The sequence below is a fragment of the Columba livia genome, chromosome 23 (assembly GCF_036013475.1).
Source record: "Columba livia isolate bColLiv1 breed racing homer chromosome 23, bColLiv1.pat.W.v2, whole genome shotgun sequence".
Lineage (NCBI taxonomy): Eukaryota > Metazoa > Chordata > Aves > Columbiformes > Columbidae > Columba > Columba livia.
Genome location: NC_088624.1, coordinates 4,628,196 through 4,644,861, shown reverse-complemented (window position 1 = coordinate 4,644,861; position 16,666 = coordinate 4,628,196). Strand labels below are relative to the sequence as shown.

At 54.2% G+C, this 16,666-nt stretch overlaps 1 protein-coding gene and 1 long non-coding RNA gene across 2 annotated transcripts in view; one reads left to right on the top strand and one right to left on the bottom strand.

The window, feature by feature from the left end:
* Window positions 1-1,126: 1,126 nt before the first annotated feature.
* EFTUD2 (elongation factor Tu GTP binding domain containing 2) overlaps window positions 1,127-16,666 on the bottom strand; it is a 25,901-nt gene continuing 10,361 nt past the window's right edge. The window contains exons 12-28 of the mRNA XM_065039838.1: window positions 15,738-15,801; window positions 15,292-15,382; window positions 14,694-14,829; window positions 12,894-13,021; window positions 11,728-11,921; window positions 11,487-11,598; window positions 11,152-11,292; window positions 10,682-10,783; window positions 9,545-9,627; window positions 8,401-8,487; window positions 7,990-8,116; window positions 7,051-7,138; window positions 5,971-6,089; window positions 4,823-4,917; window positions 3,936-4,089; window positions 2,904-3,011; window positions 1,127-1,727 (exon numbers count right to left, since the gene is read on the bottom strand). Coding sequence (XP_064895910.1) covers window positions 1,632-1,727; window positions 2,904-3,011; window positions 3,936-4,089; window positions 4,823-4,917; window positions 5,971-6,089; window positions 7,051-7,138; window positions 7,990-8,116; window positions 8,401-8,487; window positions 9,545-9,627; window positions 10,682-10,783; window positions 11,152-11,292; window positions 11,487-11,598; window positions 11,728-11,921; window positions 12,894-13,021; window positions 14,694-14,829; window positions 15,292-15,382; window positions 15,738-15,801 — 1,925 coding nt within the window. The 3' untranslated portion in view covers window positions 1,127-1,631. The remainder of the gene's footprint in view (window positions 1,728-2,903; window positions 3,012-3,935; window positions 4,090-4,822; window positions 4,918-5,970; window positions 6,090-7,050; window positions 7,139-7,989; window positions 8,117-8,400; window positions 8,488-9,544; window positions 9,628-10,681; window positions 10,784-11,151; window positions 11,293-11,486; window positions 11,599-11,727; window positions 11,922-12,893; window positions 13,022-14,693; window positions 14,830-15,291; window positions 15,383-15,737; window positions 15,802-16,666) is intronic.
* The window catches only part of LOC135576164 (uncharacterized), a 42,992-nt gene continuing 36,411 nt past the window's right edge, over window positions 10,086-16,666 (top strand). The window contains exon 1 of the long non-coding RNA XR_010467804.1: window positions 10,086-10,336. This is a non-coding gene — a long non-coding RNA (uncharacterized LOC135576164). The remainder of the gene's footprint in view (window positions 10,337-16,666) is intronic.

Sequence of the window (16,666 nt, the reverse complement as noted above, 5' to 3'; positions counted from 1 at the left end):
GCTCCCAGGGGTGCCTGGCCTGGTCCCCAGGGGCCCAGTTTGGCACTGGGATCTACTGGGGGGTGCAAAGCGGCCCTGACGAGGCTGTGGGGGTACGGCAGCTCTTTCCGGTGCCAGGCAGAGCTTGAACCCGCTGCACCCCAGGGCACAGGGGACACGCTGCCGGCGACACCGTGGTGCCGGGACGGATGTGGGGGGTGAAGGGGACCCCCCACAGCCCTGCACGCAGGAAAGGCCAAGCCCAGAGATAGGGCTGGAACCCCCAGCCCCACGTGCCCTCCCACTGGGACACAGGGGTGACATTGTGTCCCTGCAGCAGCAGGAAATCCTGTCCCCTCCCCAGTTTCCAAGCCCCACCAGTGGGTGGGGGCCCCAAATGATCCCCCCGCAATATCAAGTTTCCACAGACCCGGTTCGCCGCAGGACAGCTGGACACCCTTTCCTGGTGCTGCTTCCTGTCCCCCAATGCCTACGGCAGCCCAGCGCCTCCCAGTTTCCACCGCTGGCTGGGAGGTTTAGGGGGGCATCTCGGCTTTACCTTCTGCTCCCGGGGTGCTGTGTGTCCCCACGAGCCGTCCTGAGCCCCTGGAGCGCGGGGATGCTCGGGGGCAGGTTCCCAGAGGTGAATCTGGGCTGGACCAGGCAGCCGTGGCCAAATTCAGCACGGTGGCCTCAGAGCAAGCCCAGGGACATCTCAGAGCAGCAGAGCAGGGCCAGGGGACAGAGAGGGTGGTAATGTCCCCAGATGTGAACCAGCCCTGGTTCCACCGCACAGCTCGGGAGGGACATGGAGCTGAGTCCCGAGGAAGAACAGGGAGCACAAAAACCTTCCAGAGCATGAGCAGCTGGTGAGAGCCCTGAAAACAGAGTCAGAGCCCCAGAGCCAGCGAGAAAGGAAGAAAATCTCAGTGTGGGACAGGAGTGACCTGGGTTGGTGGGTGAGGCAGCTACTGCAGGTGGGACTGGGAACACAGAGCCCTTGGGGGGGGACACAGAGCCCTTGGGGGGGGACACAGCGCTGAGGACACGCAGAATGGGGACAGCGTGTGCTCTGAGCACCGGTGACAGCAGAGCCTCTCCCAGCGCTGCTTTTTCCCGGCGCAATCAGACAAAGCTCCGCCTGGAATTTTGTATTAAACATTTATAAGGGTTCCGGAAAGGTGTATGAAAAAAGGAAAAAGCCACATTTGCCTCTCCCCCCGCTCCAGCATCGCCACCTCCCTCAGCTGCCCAAAGATTGCCTTGCCCAAGACAAAACACCCCGGGCAAAGCTGAAATGCTTGATGCACATTTAGGCTCAGTCCTTAGTAATCCTGACATTATATTCACGCTGCTCTGCTGCAGCTGGGGATAACCCATGTGCCTGGGAGAGCAAAAGGGAAAATCTCCTCGCTGGAGGCCACAGCGGCTGAAAACTAACAACACAAAAAGTATCAGCGCTTGGGGCTGCTCTCTGTAGGCGGCAGGCACTGAGTGCACAGCCCAAAAATGCCCAGGGACTTCTAGAGCCATGAAGGAGCGGTTCCCTGCGTGCCCTGAGCTCCAGGAGCCAGGGCTGGGCGACCAGGGGTGGGAAGGACAGACAGACACCGGCCAGGACTCGGGTCAGCCTGCGTGCCGCAGCAGCACGTTCACATGGGGTAGTTGAGGACGACGTCTTGCTTGGCCAACTCCAGCAACATGGGGTCATCGAAGAACTTGCTGATGCTCACGTCCTCGCTCAGGCCCTGCAGGGTAAGCACAAAACCAGAGGTTATTCCTCCGGCTGCACATCAGCCATTGCAGCTGAGATCCCACAAAAAGCGCTGCTGTCCCACACTGAGAGAAACGTTCAGGTTTCAGAGGGAGCTGGGAGAATTTGCAAGGGATCAGGCATTGATCAGTGGCTTGAATCACAGAACAGTTTGGGTTGAAGGAACCTTCAGAGTCCACCCAGTGCCCCCCTGCCATGAGCAGGGACATCTTCACCAGCTCAGGTTGCTCAGAGCCCCGTCCAGCCTGGCCTGGGATGTCTCCAGGGATGGTTCATCCACCACCTCTCTGGCCAACCTGGGCCAGGCTCTCACCACCCTCAGGGACAACAATTCCCTCCTCATGTCCAGCCTGAATCTCCCTCCTTTACTTTCAAACCATCACCCCTCGTCCTAATACAACAGGCCCTGCTCAAAAGTCTGTCCCCATCTTTCTTATGGGCCCCTTTTAAGTCCGGAAAGGCCGCACTAAGGTCTCCCTGGAGCTTCTCTTCTCAGTTGAACACCCCAACTCTCAGCCTGTCCCCAGCAGAGCTGTTCCAGCCTCGGATCATTCCTGTGGCTCCTCTGGCCCCTCTCCAGCAGGTCCATGTGTGTCCTGTGCTGAGGACCCAGAGCTGGACCAGCACTGCAGGGGGGTCTCACCAGAGGGGCAGAATCCCCCCAAACCTGCTGCCCAGCCCAAACCTGGGCTGGGGATGCAGCCCAGTCTCTCGGGAAGCTGCTGTGTGTGGTTGCTGCTGCTGAGCACATGTACCAGCTCCCTGCCCTCCCAACAGGGAGCTTGATACCCAGAAAGAGCTGTGGGGCATTGGAACAGGCTGCCCAGGGCAGTGCTGGAGTCACCATCCCTGGAGGGTTGGACAGACGGACATGAGGTTCTCAGGGACATGGGGCAGTGCCAGGGGTGGGGAACGGTTGGACTTGATGACCTCAAGGGTCTTTTCCAATCAAAATGATTCTTTAATTCACAGGACGATCTCAGGCACCAACGGGCAGCACTGGGGGGATCAATAGCGAGGGCACAAAGGACATCGGTCCACGCTGGGAACACACAGGGGACATGGCACGCCCAAGGGACAACACTGCAACAGCGCAGCTGCTGGTACAGGTGGACAGAGGGACGCCACAGGGATCACTCCCAGAACGTACCTTCCTGCGCCTGGTCTTGATCATGAACTCTCTGGCCAGATGTGGGGCTGGCTGGGGTTCCAGGGGCCGGATGACGATGCTCTTGTCCAATGGGTCTCCAGGCACAATCTGAAACACAGCGCCAGGATGTGAGAGCGATGCTGGGGGATAGTTCAACCTCCTGGAGACCCTGAACTGCAGCGGGAAACACCCCATGGCCCTGAGGACACCCCCAGCCTCGGCGTGACAGCCCCGACACCCCATCTGCTCTCCTGGCACAGAAAAACTGTCACGTCACTACTGGTGATAGTGCCTGCGAGAAGTCACTAATACAGCGTTGCTAACCAAAGCCAAGAGCACATCCCACCTTCCCCACGTGCTGCTGTATCGAGACCTCTAAAAACCTGCTAAGCAAACAGCCCACGCGGGTCGCAGTCAGCGCAGCCCTCTCGGGAAGTCGGGTGTGTTGATTCCTTCGGAGCCAAGCCTCAGGCTTTTATATCCCAACCTTTAGGCCAGCTCTGGGGGCTGAGTCGCTGCTGCTGCTCCCCCCTGGTGCACCATGAGCAGCTGTGCACCTCGCAGCGGCAGCTCGGCAGGACTCAACCTGCCTGAGTCAGGGAAGAAACCAGAGGATAAAGTTCCATCCCAAACCCTGTTTTCCACAGGTTTAAAAAAGCCTTGTCTGAGAGGCAACGCCAAAGTGTGGAAAACCATCTCTCAAACCCTGCTCCAAGCTCTGCTCCCCAGGCTGCAGAGCACCAGGTGCACCCAACAGCTTCCCCTCTCCCAGACTAGGACACCCCCTCTCCAGGCACCAAAGGACCCTTATGCTCAGCAAGCAGCAGCGTTCAGCACTCCCTCGCTAGGACAAAGGGTGATGTGACTCAGAACAAGGCTCCTGGCTTCTGGCAGACACTTAGCGTACAAATCTCCCCAACTTGAGACCTTTGGGGATGCTCCCCAGAGGAGTTGTCCTGCCCCATGAGCCGTGGCACTGAGCTCTGTCTCATGCTACTGCGTCCTTCTTGTCTCACCAGGGCACAGACTCACCTGCCAGTGGTGGAAGACGGAGAGCGAGAAAGCTTGTCCCTGTGTGTGGGTCCTCAAGTCTGTCTCAAACCCAAACGAATCGATGGCTGGGATGAAGGCTTTGATGGTGTAGAGAGGAGAGCCCGGGATCGGAGCGTCCTGTGTCACGTGGCCTCTGTCAACACGTCAAGAGATTAGTCTGCCTGTGTGTCATTGACCACAGAATGGTTTGGGTTGAAGGGACCTAAAGATCATGAGCAGGGACATCTTCACCAGCTCAGGGTGCTCAGAGCCCCGTCCAGCCTGGCCTGGGATGTCTCCAGGGATGGTTCAGCCACCACCTCTCTGGCCAACCTGGGCCAGGCTCTCACCACCCTCAGGGCAACAATTCCTTCCTCATACCCAGCCTGAATCTCCCTCCTTTACTTTCAAATTATCACCCCTTGTTGTATCGCAACAGGCCCTGCTCAAAAGTCTGTCCCCATCTTTCTTATGGGCCCTTTTAAGTCCAGAAAGGCCACACTAAGGTCTCCCCGGAGCTTCTCTTCTCAGCTGAACACCCCAACTCTCTCAGCCTGTCCCCCAGCAGAGCTGTTCCAGCCTCGGATCATTCCTGTGGCTCCTCTGGCCCCTCTCCAGCAGGCCCATGTGTGTCCTGTGCTGGGGACCACAGCGCTGAACACAGTGCTCCCGTGGGGTCTCATGTCCCTTTATATCTTCCCTGCTCTGACACTCGGGAAGAACCAGGCGCAAACCGAAGGCTGCGTGTGACCCTGGCATCCCCCCCCGCCATGGGCTGGGATCAGTGGGGGAAGCCCTGAGCGGTCACTTCTCACAGATTTCCCCCTCTCCCGTCACTTCACAAGCAGCGCCAGGACTGCGAGTGTCTGTGGCAGCTCCCAGCTCACCTCCGCCTGGCCAGCACCGTGTACACCGCAGACACGCAGTCGGCAGGAGCCTGCACCTCCACAAAGTAGTAGGGCTCCATCAAGCGAGGGGTGGCCTGCGGGGACAAAGGGACACAAGCCGCTGAGCCTCCAGCAGCGCAAACACCATTGGGTTCAATTAAGAGTCAGGGACTGGCGTGTTCTGGTCAAACGCGGCGCCTGACTGGGGATGAAAGGGCTCCTGCAGCCCCACAGCTGCCCAAACCGACGTCAAACCAATGCTGAAAGGAGCTTTTCTCCTTCTGGCCATGAGTCATATGCTTCCCTTTCCCGCACGCCCACCCTTCCCAGCAAGCTGAACAGCAGCAAAAAGGGGAGACAGAGCAGATGCACACAAGTTTGCAGCCTGGCTGGAACGTGACGGCGTGGAAAACCCATCTGCCAGCCCACAAGGGCACTGGAAACATTAATGGATGAATGAATCACAGAATCCCAGAATGTCAGGGGTTGGAAGGGCCCTGGAAAGCTCATCCAGTGCAATCCCTGCATGGAGCAGGAACACCCAGATGAGGTTACACAGGAAGGTGTCCAGGCGGGTTGGAATGTCTGCACAGAAGGAGACTCCACAACCCCCTGGGCAGCCTGGGCCAGGCTCTGCCACCCTCACCAGGAACAAGTTGCTTCTCATCTTTCAGTGGAACCTCCTGTGTTCCAGTTTGCACCCATTGCCCCTTGTCCTGTCACTGGTTGTCACCAGAAGAGCCTGGCTCCATCCTCCTGACACTCCCCCTTTCCATATTGATCCCCAGGAATGAGTCCCCCCTCAGTCTCCTCTTGTCCAGCTCCAGAGCCCCAGCTCCCTCAGCCTTTCCTCACACGGGAGATGCTCCACTCCCTTCAGCATCTTGGTGGCTGCGCTGGACTCTCTCCAGCAGTTCCCTGTCCTGCTGGAACTGAGGGGCCACAACTGGACACAAGATTCCAGGTGTGGTCTCCCCAGGGCAGAGCAGAGAGGCAGGAGAACCTCTCTCAACCTACTAAATGAGTCAGTTTAAACTGACGTCTTTGGGGCAGATACGGCAGCACATGTGCCACCCGCACTCCTTGGGGCCTGCAGGAGCCAGCGCAGCGTAAGCGTCGGTCTCCGTCATGCACAGCACAGTCCTCACCATCAGGAACGCGGAGTAGACCACTCTCCGGGCTGTTGGGATGATCTGTCCGCCGCCCCGGTGCAAGGGCTCCTGAGCAATCACAGCATCCAGGATCTTGAACTTCACATTGCGTATCACTGCGAAGGGCAGAAACGACAGTAAGTGACTCGAGGAGGAAGTTCTCTGCCACACCAGCACCAACCGTGCATCCCCAGAGACACAGCAAACATCCAGACAAAGACCTGGAGCCACACAAGGTCTCCTAATTTTAATTCCAGCGGGGAAAGTATGACCATGTCCTAATCCTGCATATCAAACGTGAACAATTCAGCAACGCATCTTGCAGGGTGCTCAGTGATCTGCACCTGAATTACACGAGGAGCAGAGGCGAGGTCTGGGAGCCAGCTTGCCAGCTATCAGGCCCTGGCTTGCAGGCAGATGGCAAGTGCCAGTGTCTGGGTGGCAACTGCAGCCAGGAAAAACAGGGAGGTTCTTGTATCTCCCTTGTCACCCATTCCCAGTGCTGTCCCTGGCTGTGGCGTGGGAAGGGAACTGGTGAAGGGGCCAGAGGAGCCACAGAAAGGATCTGAGGCTGGAACAGCTCTGCTGGGGACAGGTGAGAGAGTTGGGGTGTTCAGCTGAGAAGCGAAGCTCTGGGAAGACCTCAGTGAGGCCTTTCCGGACTTAAAAGAGGCCCATAAGAAAGATGGGGACAGACTTTTGAGCAGGGCCTGTTGTGACAGGACAAGGGGTGATGGTTTGAAAGTAAAGGAGGGAGATTCAGACTGGCCATGAGGAAGGAATTGTTGTCCCTGAGGGTGGTGAGAGCCTGGCCCAGGTTGGCCAGAGAGGTGGTGGATGAACCATCCCTGGAGACATCCCAGGCCAGGCTGGACGGGGCTCTGAGCACCCTGAGCTGGTGAAGATGTCCCTGCTCATGGCAGGGGGGCACTGGGGGAGATGGGAACGTCCCTTCAACACAAACCATCCTGTGATGCTATGACTGAGGGACCACACCAACAAAATCACTTCAACACTTAAGAGACAGAAGAATTTAAAGTATATTATTAGCTCCACTTCCCCCCAGGTCCTACTTACGTTCATCACAGAGAGGCCCTTCCCTGGTTCCCCACTGAAACCCCTGCACAATGCTGTCCTTCACAGAGCCCAGCAGCGACTTGTCCACCTACAGACAGACAGACAGACAGCTTCAGAGACCACACCTGCATCGGGAGGCAGCAATGGACAGCCCCTGGTGTTTAACAGCCCATTCCTAGAAGAGCAGCAGTGACGTCCCACACCCCCAGCGTCCATCCCTCCCTCTCACAGCTCAGGAGCATCATCTGCAGAGCTCAGCACCTACGCCACAAATTAAACGAGCCCGTATTTCGGTAATTGTTAGGGAACTGACTGCCTTAGCTTACTGAATTATTCTTAGAAACTTCTTATATAAAATTCCCTTAGTGCAAGTAAGTTTGTTTAGACTGCAAGCTGTAAACTTTTGAACTTCCTGCTTCATTAAGCAAAAAAGGCCTCAGTGTGGTTCAAGTTTGAAGATAAGGGGAGACACGTCCCCGGAGAGAAGTAAAGCAACAGAACAGTATCTAAAAAAAGACAAACCGGAATGTTTTGGTTGCTGCCAATAACTTATTTTTCTCCAGCTGCACGTGCAAAGTAGCAGCTGGAGGTCAGGCCTTGGAGTGCCTGCCTGGTGAAAACGGAGAGATTAACAAAGAACGGGGAGATTCCAGACTCTAACTTTGCAATTGGAGTGACACACGGGGGCGGGAGGCTTGGATTGGAGGGCTATAATTCCATAAGCTTCTGTTTATTTGAGGTCCCAGCTTGAGCTACCTTGCAAATAACTTATTTATTTTGGGAGAGTTTCTTGAACCCCTGCCCGAGTCTCTACATTGGGAAACCTAGGGAAAATAACTTCCGAAACAGTAATCCTGAAAGGAAGGCCCTTGCTGCAGGTTCTGGAAGGAGCAGGACAAACGTCTCCCTCAAACACACCCCCCTGCCCGTGTTTCTCACCTCCGAGGGCAGCGTATCATCTACCAAGATGTTGGGGCCAGTGGCGTCCGGCCCAAAGGCCCAGATGGAACGGGCAGCCAGCAAATCCCAGTCATATTTGGTCTGGAAGAATTCACCCAGCTTCTTTCTGTAGAAGAAAAAGAGAAGAAACTTTAGAAAACAAGTATCTGACCTGCACTCACAACATATTTACATCCCTGTTCCCTTCAGCCATAAAACGCTTCAGCCTTTTATGTGGAGCAAATAATTTGCTGGGGAGGGATGATCCCGGAATACCTGGTAGGAATATTGGACCAGGACTCCTGCCCAGAGCTGTTGGCTGGTACCGAGCACCTTGCAGGTGCCACATTCCCTTTTTATCCCCCCAGTTATTTGCTTGTAGGATTCCTGCCTTCCCCAAACCGGTCGCACCTGTTCCACGTTATCTGGACCACTTCATTTTCAATGTCCTCCGCCAGCCCCTTCTCCAGCGGCTCCGCGATCATCGTGATCTTGTTCCTGAGAAGAGAGACAGTTGCAATTAGTCTGCGGGATGATGGGAATGGCAGTAATTAGCAGGATCTGGGGGACTGCGCGCTGCCTGGAACACAGCGAGGGAAGGGAAGCCACCCGTGCCCTTCGCTGTTACCGCCTTGCATGCAAAGACAGCCCGGGCGCTTAACAACTGCTCTCTGAAGCCTGTTCGGCTCCAGATTGCTGAGGGACAGCGCGGTTCTGTCCCTCCTGCCCAGTGTCCAGCGCCCGCCTGGGCTGCACGAGGGAGCCCGTGGGCCAGCAATATGTTTCTATCAGAGCCAGCGCTTGCTGTGTCCCACACGCCTTGGAAATCCCCACCAACGCGAGGAACCACCCCCCGGAGCAGCTCACTCCATGTGTCCAACAGTTCAAAGCCTGACATAAAACTGGAAGCATTCTGCTCCCTTAAATTAGGCCGCAAACATGGCGAGAGTGTGTTGGAATAGAGGAGGGTGAGAACCAGAAACCATGGGGGAACACAGGAAAGCCACCTTCAGCATATGGCAGAGACCCTCAGGATCAACGAGTCCAACCATAACCCAACTCTAGCACCAAACCACCTCCCTAAGAACCTCATCTAAACGCCTTTTAAACCCCTCCAGGGATGGTGACTCCAGCACTGCCCTGGGCAGCCTGTTCCAATGCCCCACAGCCCTTTGGGGAAGAAATTGTTCCCACATCCAACCTCAACCTCCCCTGGCGCAACTTGAGGCCGTTTCCTCTGCTCCTGGTGCTTGTTCCTGGGGAGGAGACCAACCCGCTCCATGCTCCAACCTCCTGTGCCCCCAGATTTCACCCTGGTTATTCAGCCCACCTTAACTTCCAGGTCTCCCTCTTTCAAACACATTCAACTCGTAACGCTTTGCTGGGGGAGGAAGAAAACCAGCGCACCACCAGGAAGGAACAAATCCATTTCAAGATTAAGTATGGATAAGAGAAGGCAAAGTTGTTGCTCATGAAAAGTTTGGGGAGGGGGTGAAGTCCCATCCCCACTGCACTCTGCCCATCTCCACCGCCCAGCTCGCCCATGGGCTCTTACTTCTTGTTGGGTGTCTCCGCAAAGCACTTCAGGGAGGACGTTTCCACCACTGTCTCGCAGAATGTCACCACTGGATCGGCAACCTGCATTAATGACAACACACCTGTGAGGCTGTCAAGCACTTTTTTGTTTTGAAGAGACTGTTTGAAACCTTCGAACACCTACGGGAAAATCTGGTTCATCTGCCAGGGTTTTAATCAGCCCCGTGTGCAACCCACTGAGGCCTGCACAGACACATTTACTTATTCCTTCATTTGAACAAGACAGGAACGTTTAAAACTAATTCCAAGTATGAAAAATTATGCTTAATTTATTTATTTGATGCCAGCCAGGCAATGGCTGAAGCACAGGCAAAGCTGGAACATGCTCACCATGTCCCAGCCATTTTGCAGGCTCAGTCACACTGGTCTGACAGAGTCAGACTGTTACTTTTCATAAGATCAGAGATTCATTTTGGTTTGAAAACACTGAAAATCATTGAGTCTGACCATTCCCCACCCCAGCACTGCCCCATGTCCTGAGAACCTCATGTCTGTCTGTCCAGCCCTCCAGGGATGGTGACTCCAGCACTGCCCTGCGCAGCCTGTTCCAATGCCCCACAGCTCTTTGGGGAAGAAATTGTCCCCACATCCAACCTCAACCTCCCCTGGCGCAACTTGAGGCCGTTTCCTCTGCTCCTGGCGCTTGTTCCTGGGGAGCAGAGCCCGACCCCCCTGGCTCCAAGCTCCTTTCAGGCAGTTCAGAGATCAGAAGGTCTCCCCTCAGCTCCTGTTCTCCAGCTGAACCCCCCAGGTCCCTCAGCCGCTCCATCACACTTGTGCTCCAGCCCCTCACCAGCTCCGTTCCCTTCTCTCCACTCGCTCCAGCACCTCAAGGGTTTTCTTGGCGTGAGGGGCCCAGAACTGCCCCAGGATTGGCAGTTTGGCCTCCCCAGGTCCCAGCACAGGGACGGTCACTGCCCTGGGCCTGCTGGCCACACCAGTGCTGGTACAAACAGCCCTTGCATCCTAACGGCCCTTTTTCTTTTTTTAAAAAGACCTGAAAATATTCATATGGTATGTTCAGCTCGGTTTATTTTCTCATTCTTCTGAAATAAGGGCACAAAACCCACTCCCCAGCTGTGAAAACCTCTCTCACCTTGATATCAATCTCCGAATACATCTTGCGCAGATCATGCATCACGCAGTCCAGGTAGAGCTCCCCGGTCCCCAGGATCACGTGCTCCCCAGACTCTTCCACCTGCAAGACAAGCGAGGGTTTCACTGAGAACGTCACTGCTCACGGGCCCTTCCAGGCTCCTACATAAGCCTGAGGAAGGATCAGCTTTAAATAAACTGGTTGGAATCAGAGCAGCCCCAAGGAAACCTCCCACAATCTTTTCCAGCAGAAAGTGCTGATGTGCTCTCTGGCACAGCACGGTGTGTGGTTTTCTGCTAGATTTACAGTTTTCTGCTATTTCCACGTGATTTATGAGATCAACCACAACAGCATGAAAATACCCACAACAAAGAAAACAAGCCACAGTAAATAAACATTTACTTTCAAGATTGGGCTACAAGGCAGCGCACAGCACGAGCTGCAAACAGCCACAAGTACACCAGCGATACCTTGGTAGTAAGTGAGGGGTAACTCTTGTTGACTTTGCGGAGACCATCTAACATTTTGGGGAGCTCCGAGGGGTTGACGGGCTCTACAGCAATTTTGATGACGGATGTGGTGTTGAACTTCAAAGGACGGAAGATCTGAGCCTGAAACCAGAAAAGGACAAAGAGCTGGGTCTCTGCATCGATCGCTGGCCGCTGGAGTCAGACGCAGTGGTTGAAGTTGTTCTCTTTGGTGGCTCCTACGCCCTCGCTCCTCCCAGATAAGGTTTCTTTAACCTCAGTACTGGAGCTTTTGGGCTGTGCTCCATCACCTCAGCTCCGTAAGCCCCACACGGTACCTCCTCATTGCCCCGCGGCTCCGTGACCGTCGCGGTCTTCACAATGGGCTGGTCCACCCCTTCAATCAGCACCCAGTTGCCAGCAGGAACCCGGTTGACTTCAATGTGGTACCTAAAAAGCCGGAGACTGTCACTGCAGCGCTTGCTGCTGCCAGCTCCAGGCCCTTGCAGCACTGTCCTTGTCCCTGTCCCCAGCAGGAGCTCCTCTCTCAAAGGAATAAGTCACCGGAGCTTTCCCTACCTCGCAACTGAGATCCAGAGGCGTCCGACGGTGCAGATCTGGGAATCCTCCTCATCTTCCAGGGTGTAGTTTTCCCCGAGGACCTTCACGGGCTGCCCGGCGTGGATGGTACCGCTGAGCACTCTGCCAAAGGCGTGGAACTGAACGCCGTCGTCGGTGCTGTACATTTTCGTTGTGTGACACATCAGAGGACCCTTTTTGGGAAAAAGGGAGAGAAATAAGCCTCTTTCAAAATACAGCTGGTCAAGAAAACAGACACAGACCTGGTAGGGTTCACGGATACAAAAGGATTAAAAGGCTGAATTAAGAAATACTCCTTTTGACTCGCAAAGTCCTGTATTTCCTTTCACTGGAAGGCTTACCCAGTACAGAGACCCCGGAATGGCTTTGGTGGACTTTTCTGGAGCTCCCCTCCCTCTTGTGGAACAGAAAACAGGTTGGGACAAGGCCAGGAGAAGAAATGTCACCTGCTGGGCTGCAAACCAGCTCAGGGCAGAGTACCCAAGCCCCCGCAGATCGTAGCTCCATGTCCCATAAGGTCACTCCACAACTGGCGATCTGGTGACAGTCACCACTTTTCAGTTTTAAATGAGTAATCCCAACTCATTAAAATAAGAGATTCATTTTGTCTCCAGACACTAGAGCGAAAGGCAGGGGCACGTTCCTCGCTGAGCTGCTGGCTGGCGTTGGTGGCTCCAGACAACTCCGACAGCTCAGCACAAGCTGTTTGAGGAGGAAGGTTTTCGCAAGGCTTTGATGAGAAAGGTGCTGACTAACTAACATGGGGCTATTTTTAATCAGGAGAGTTCAGATCCGTTCTCTCAGAGTTTGGAGAGAGAATCAAACTTCAAGGAAAAGGGACATAAAGGCAGCAAAAGGACACAAAATCACCCTGCAGTTCCCACGTGCTCTGAAGTCCTGACCTAGCGCAGCTCCCCTCCGAACGCTGTCAAACAATTCTCTCTCTCAAGGCTGCCCTGGCAGGCAGCGCAAGTTTCTCAGAGCAAAGAGATTTGTTTCAGTATCGGATGAGAGGTTTTGAAACGCTGGCAGTCAAATGTGTGCGGATGGCTGCTGGGAGGCAGCTGCCCTGTCAGGGCAACGCGAGGAGGGGCGTATTTGCCACGCTCTGGGACACGCGGAGCAAAGCAGAAGAGTTGCCTTACATCAGGGTCGCATTCGCTCATGGCCTCCCCTAGATCAGAGTCCACGCCACCGGTGTATGTATGTTCGATTTTCGTCTTGGCTCCCACCTTCGGGGAAGGGATGTGCTGCACACACATGTCCACAAAGCCTGGAAAAGTAATAATGCTGCATGAGAACACGAGTAAGCAGAGTAGAGGAAAGAAACAGACGCCAATAAACACAAGACAAAGCCACTCGGACAGCAGTGTGCGCACAGCAACGGGGAAGATGTCAGCAGTGTCTCGAGCTGTGCTTTGGGCAAGTCACAGAATCACAGAATCGACTGGGTTGGAAAAGACCTCAGAGATCATCCAGTCCAACCCTTGGTCCAACTCCAGTCCATTGACTAGATCATGGCACTAAGTGCCATGTCCAGTCTCAGTTTAAAAACCTCCAGGGCCGGTGAGTCCAGCACCTCCCTGGGCAGCCATTCCAATGCCTGACCACTCTCTCTGCAAAGAATTGCTTTCTCATCTCCAGCCTCAATTTCCCCTGGCAGAGTTGAAGCCCATGGCCCCTTGTCCTATTGCTGATGCCTGGGAGAAGAGCCCAATCCCCACCTGGCTAGAACTGCCCTTCAGGTAGTTCTAGAGAGTGCTGAGCTCAGCTCTAAGCCTCCTCTTCTCCAGACTAAGCAAGCCCAGCTCCCTCAGCCTCTCCCCATAGGGCTTGTGTTCAAGTCCCTTCCCCAGTCTTGTTGCTCTTCTCTGGACCCGCTCCAGCACTTCAATCTCTTTCCTGACCTGAGGGGCCCAGAACTGAACACAACACTGCAGGTGTGGCCTCCCCAATGCAGAGCACAGGGGAAGGATCACTGCCCTTGTCCTGCTGACCACGCTGGTTTGGATACAGGACAGGACACCATTGGCCTTCTTGGCCACCTGGGCACACTGGTGGCTCATGTTGAGCTTCCTGTCCATTAGTCAATTGGTTTAGTATTTTGATATTGGTTTAGTATTTTAGATTTGGAAAGCTGAGAAGGGGTCTGTAGAAGTGAGCCCTCCCTGGCTGTAATACACCATGCTGGTTTGGCTGAAAATGAGTTAATTTTCTTCGTGCAGTTAGAAGCCTTCTTATTTCCTAGCTAGCACGGTCATTGTTGGACTTCGAGAACAAAAGATAACAGCCCAGCACAGACTTAATGTGTTTAATTGCTCCGGTCTGAGAGCCAAGGACACTCTGAGCTCTGCTCGCAGGTGTGAGGCAGCGAGGAAGCGGATGGACAGACAGAGCTGGACTGACACCCAGACTGAGCAGTCAGAGTGTTCCAGCCCGTTAGCATCAGGCTTCATACTTAAGGAGTGTCAGGACCTTTCGGTCTCTCTTTCTCTCTCTTGCTTCTTCATTCTTTTTGTCAGAGCTGGGGGAGTTCTGCTCAGTATGTTTAGTTCAGCCTTTTGCCATTTTGCAGAGGCCTCTGGGCCTTTCTGCCTTTATTTTTCTCTCTCTTTGGGATTAGCTGTTCAGGACCAGGCGCTGCTTCCTGGCACTGGCTGGAGGTCGTGAGGAATTGCATTGAGTATCTTTTTTTTTATATTCTATTATGTATCTGTTTACTAGTAGCGTATTAGTATTTTGTTATTTTATTAAACTGTGTTCATCTCAATCCAAGTTTCTCCCTTTCCTTCCGATTCTCTCCCCTATTTGAGGGCTGGGGAGGGAGCAGGTGAGCGGCTGTCATGGTTGTATTGAAGCTCGGGTTAAAACCACAGCCCTGAACTCTGCTGATGTGAGACGAGGGTATTGGGAGGATTGCAGAGGGGAAGACCAACAGCATTTACCTGTGAATTCCCCAAAGAACTTCTTGCAGACGAGCCGCAGCAGGGGCCGAATGTTCAGTTTCAATTCCTCTTTGGTCAGGTGGATGCCAAGTTCATCCAGCGTCCTGGGCAGGGTCGTGTCCACGTCCCCCACCACCTGCAAGACAAGCAGCACCACGCTCAGCATCACTGTGAGTGTCAGAGCCAACAACTCCCAGGTGCAGCTTCACCAGCATCACCCTCGCAGCTCCTGACCTGCCCTGGTTCAGCACTCACAAAAAAACCGGTTGGGTCAAACTATCGGAGAATCATTTTGGTTGGAAGAGTCCCTTAAGATCATCTTTGAGACCATTAAGATCATCATTATCACTCGGCTGATATTCAGGCACACTAAGAAAAGCAAAGGCAGCTCTAACTGTGCAATATAAGGATCTATTTGCAAGGAGAAGCTGTTACAGGCTTGCTCGTCGTTAGTCTGCTCTCCAAATCCAGCAATCTGTGAAGATCACACTATGTAACAGGACGGGTGAGTCCCATGGGCACCAGCCACACCATCGCATCGTGTCCAGCCCTCGGCTGCTCCTACCGGGAGCTGCGGGAAGAAGGAACCAGCACACACCTGAGCCAAGATCTTGTACAGGGGCTCCAGAATGAACTCCACGAAGCTGCGCTGGGAGCTGCTCGTTGGGGCCTTTTTGGTGAACTTGCGGCTGTTGGGGGATACAAGGAGAGATATGAGGAGCAAGAACTACTGCAAACACGGCCCCTGCTCTCCCCAGGTCACCTTCTCCCTCCCAACACCCCCCCGGGAAGCATTCACGGACATGGGAGTCGCATGTGCTCCAAAAAAAACCCAGAGCAGGCTCTGCTCCTGCTTATGGGATTCAAAAGAACCACGTGGATTCACACCAAGCAGGAGCCCCACTCAACCATTCCCAGATATTACTCCATCACAGGACAACTAAGGCTGGAAGGGACCTTGGGTGGGCATCTTGCCCATGTTTTACAGGGAAAGGAGGAAAAAAACCAGCAATAGAGTAATAGACATTTAAACAGGCTTCTTACGTCTTCGGGTTGAAGTAGATGTCACCCCAGAGCCGCTTCGCAAACTCCTGGTAATTGATGTCTCCTAAAGGGAAAAAGCAAATGACAAAGGTCTATCAGATGGCTCTGGATTTCTCTCATCTTGGAAATCTTTGGGTTTAGGCTTTTAAAACAACCCTGAGGATCCGATTTAATGGACCGATGCTGGTCCTAATTCTGAATAAACGATTAAGCCCTGAGCAGGTGGGCAGAAAACAGCCCAGCGAGGCCAGTTCACACACTGATTTCTCAGGAACATTTCGACTGTTAATTACACCCAAGGTTAGAGCCGAGAAGCGCGGGGCCGCCAGACGCCACGCTGCAGGAACCCGGCTACATCTGCTGCATTTTCCTGCCGCTCACGCCGCAGTGTCAAGGTGCAGCGCCGGCTCACACCCCATCTGCCCCGCAGGCTCATCGCGAGCGTTTTCTGCCTTGCTGAACATCTCCAGGTTCTCTTCTCTTTTTCGGCTGATGCGCTAAGCACACGGCCAAACACCCAAGCGCTGAAGGAACAGGGCAGCGCTCAGCTGTCACGGTAGATTTACAAAGAATAAGACAGCGGTGATAATTTACAGCAGTTCCCAAACAAGCTTTTGCTTTGGGCAGATGTGCAAGCGTAAGAAATTTCACGGTGGCTGCGGTTTTGACAGTTAAACTCCTATAACTCATGTTAGCTGAAGTGTGGTGGCTGCACATAAAATCCCTGGTGGCCACGTCGAACGTTGCTGATTTCAAGCACCCGTTCGGCTCGTGTCTGTCCCACGCGGATCACGTCTCCTCCCAACTGCGCCTGCATCTTTATCAGCCCCGCAAAGGGGCATTGCCCTCGCAGTTAACGCTGCGACAACCAGGGAGCTCATTTATTTCTCCAAACTCATGAGGACGTGCGATAGCCCTGACACGTCAGT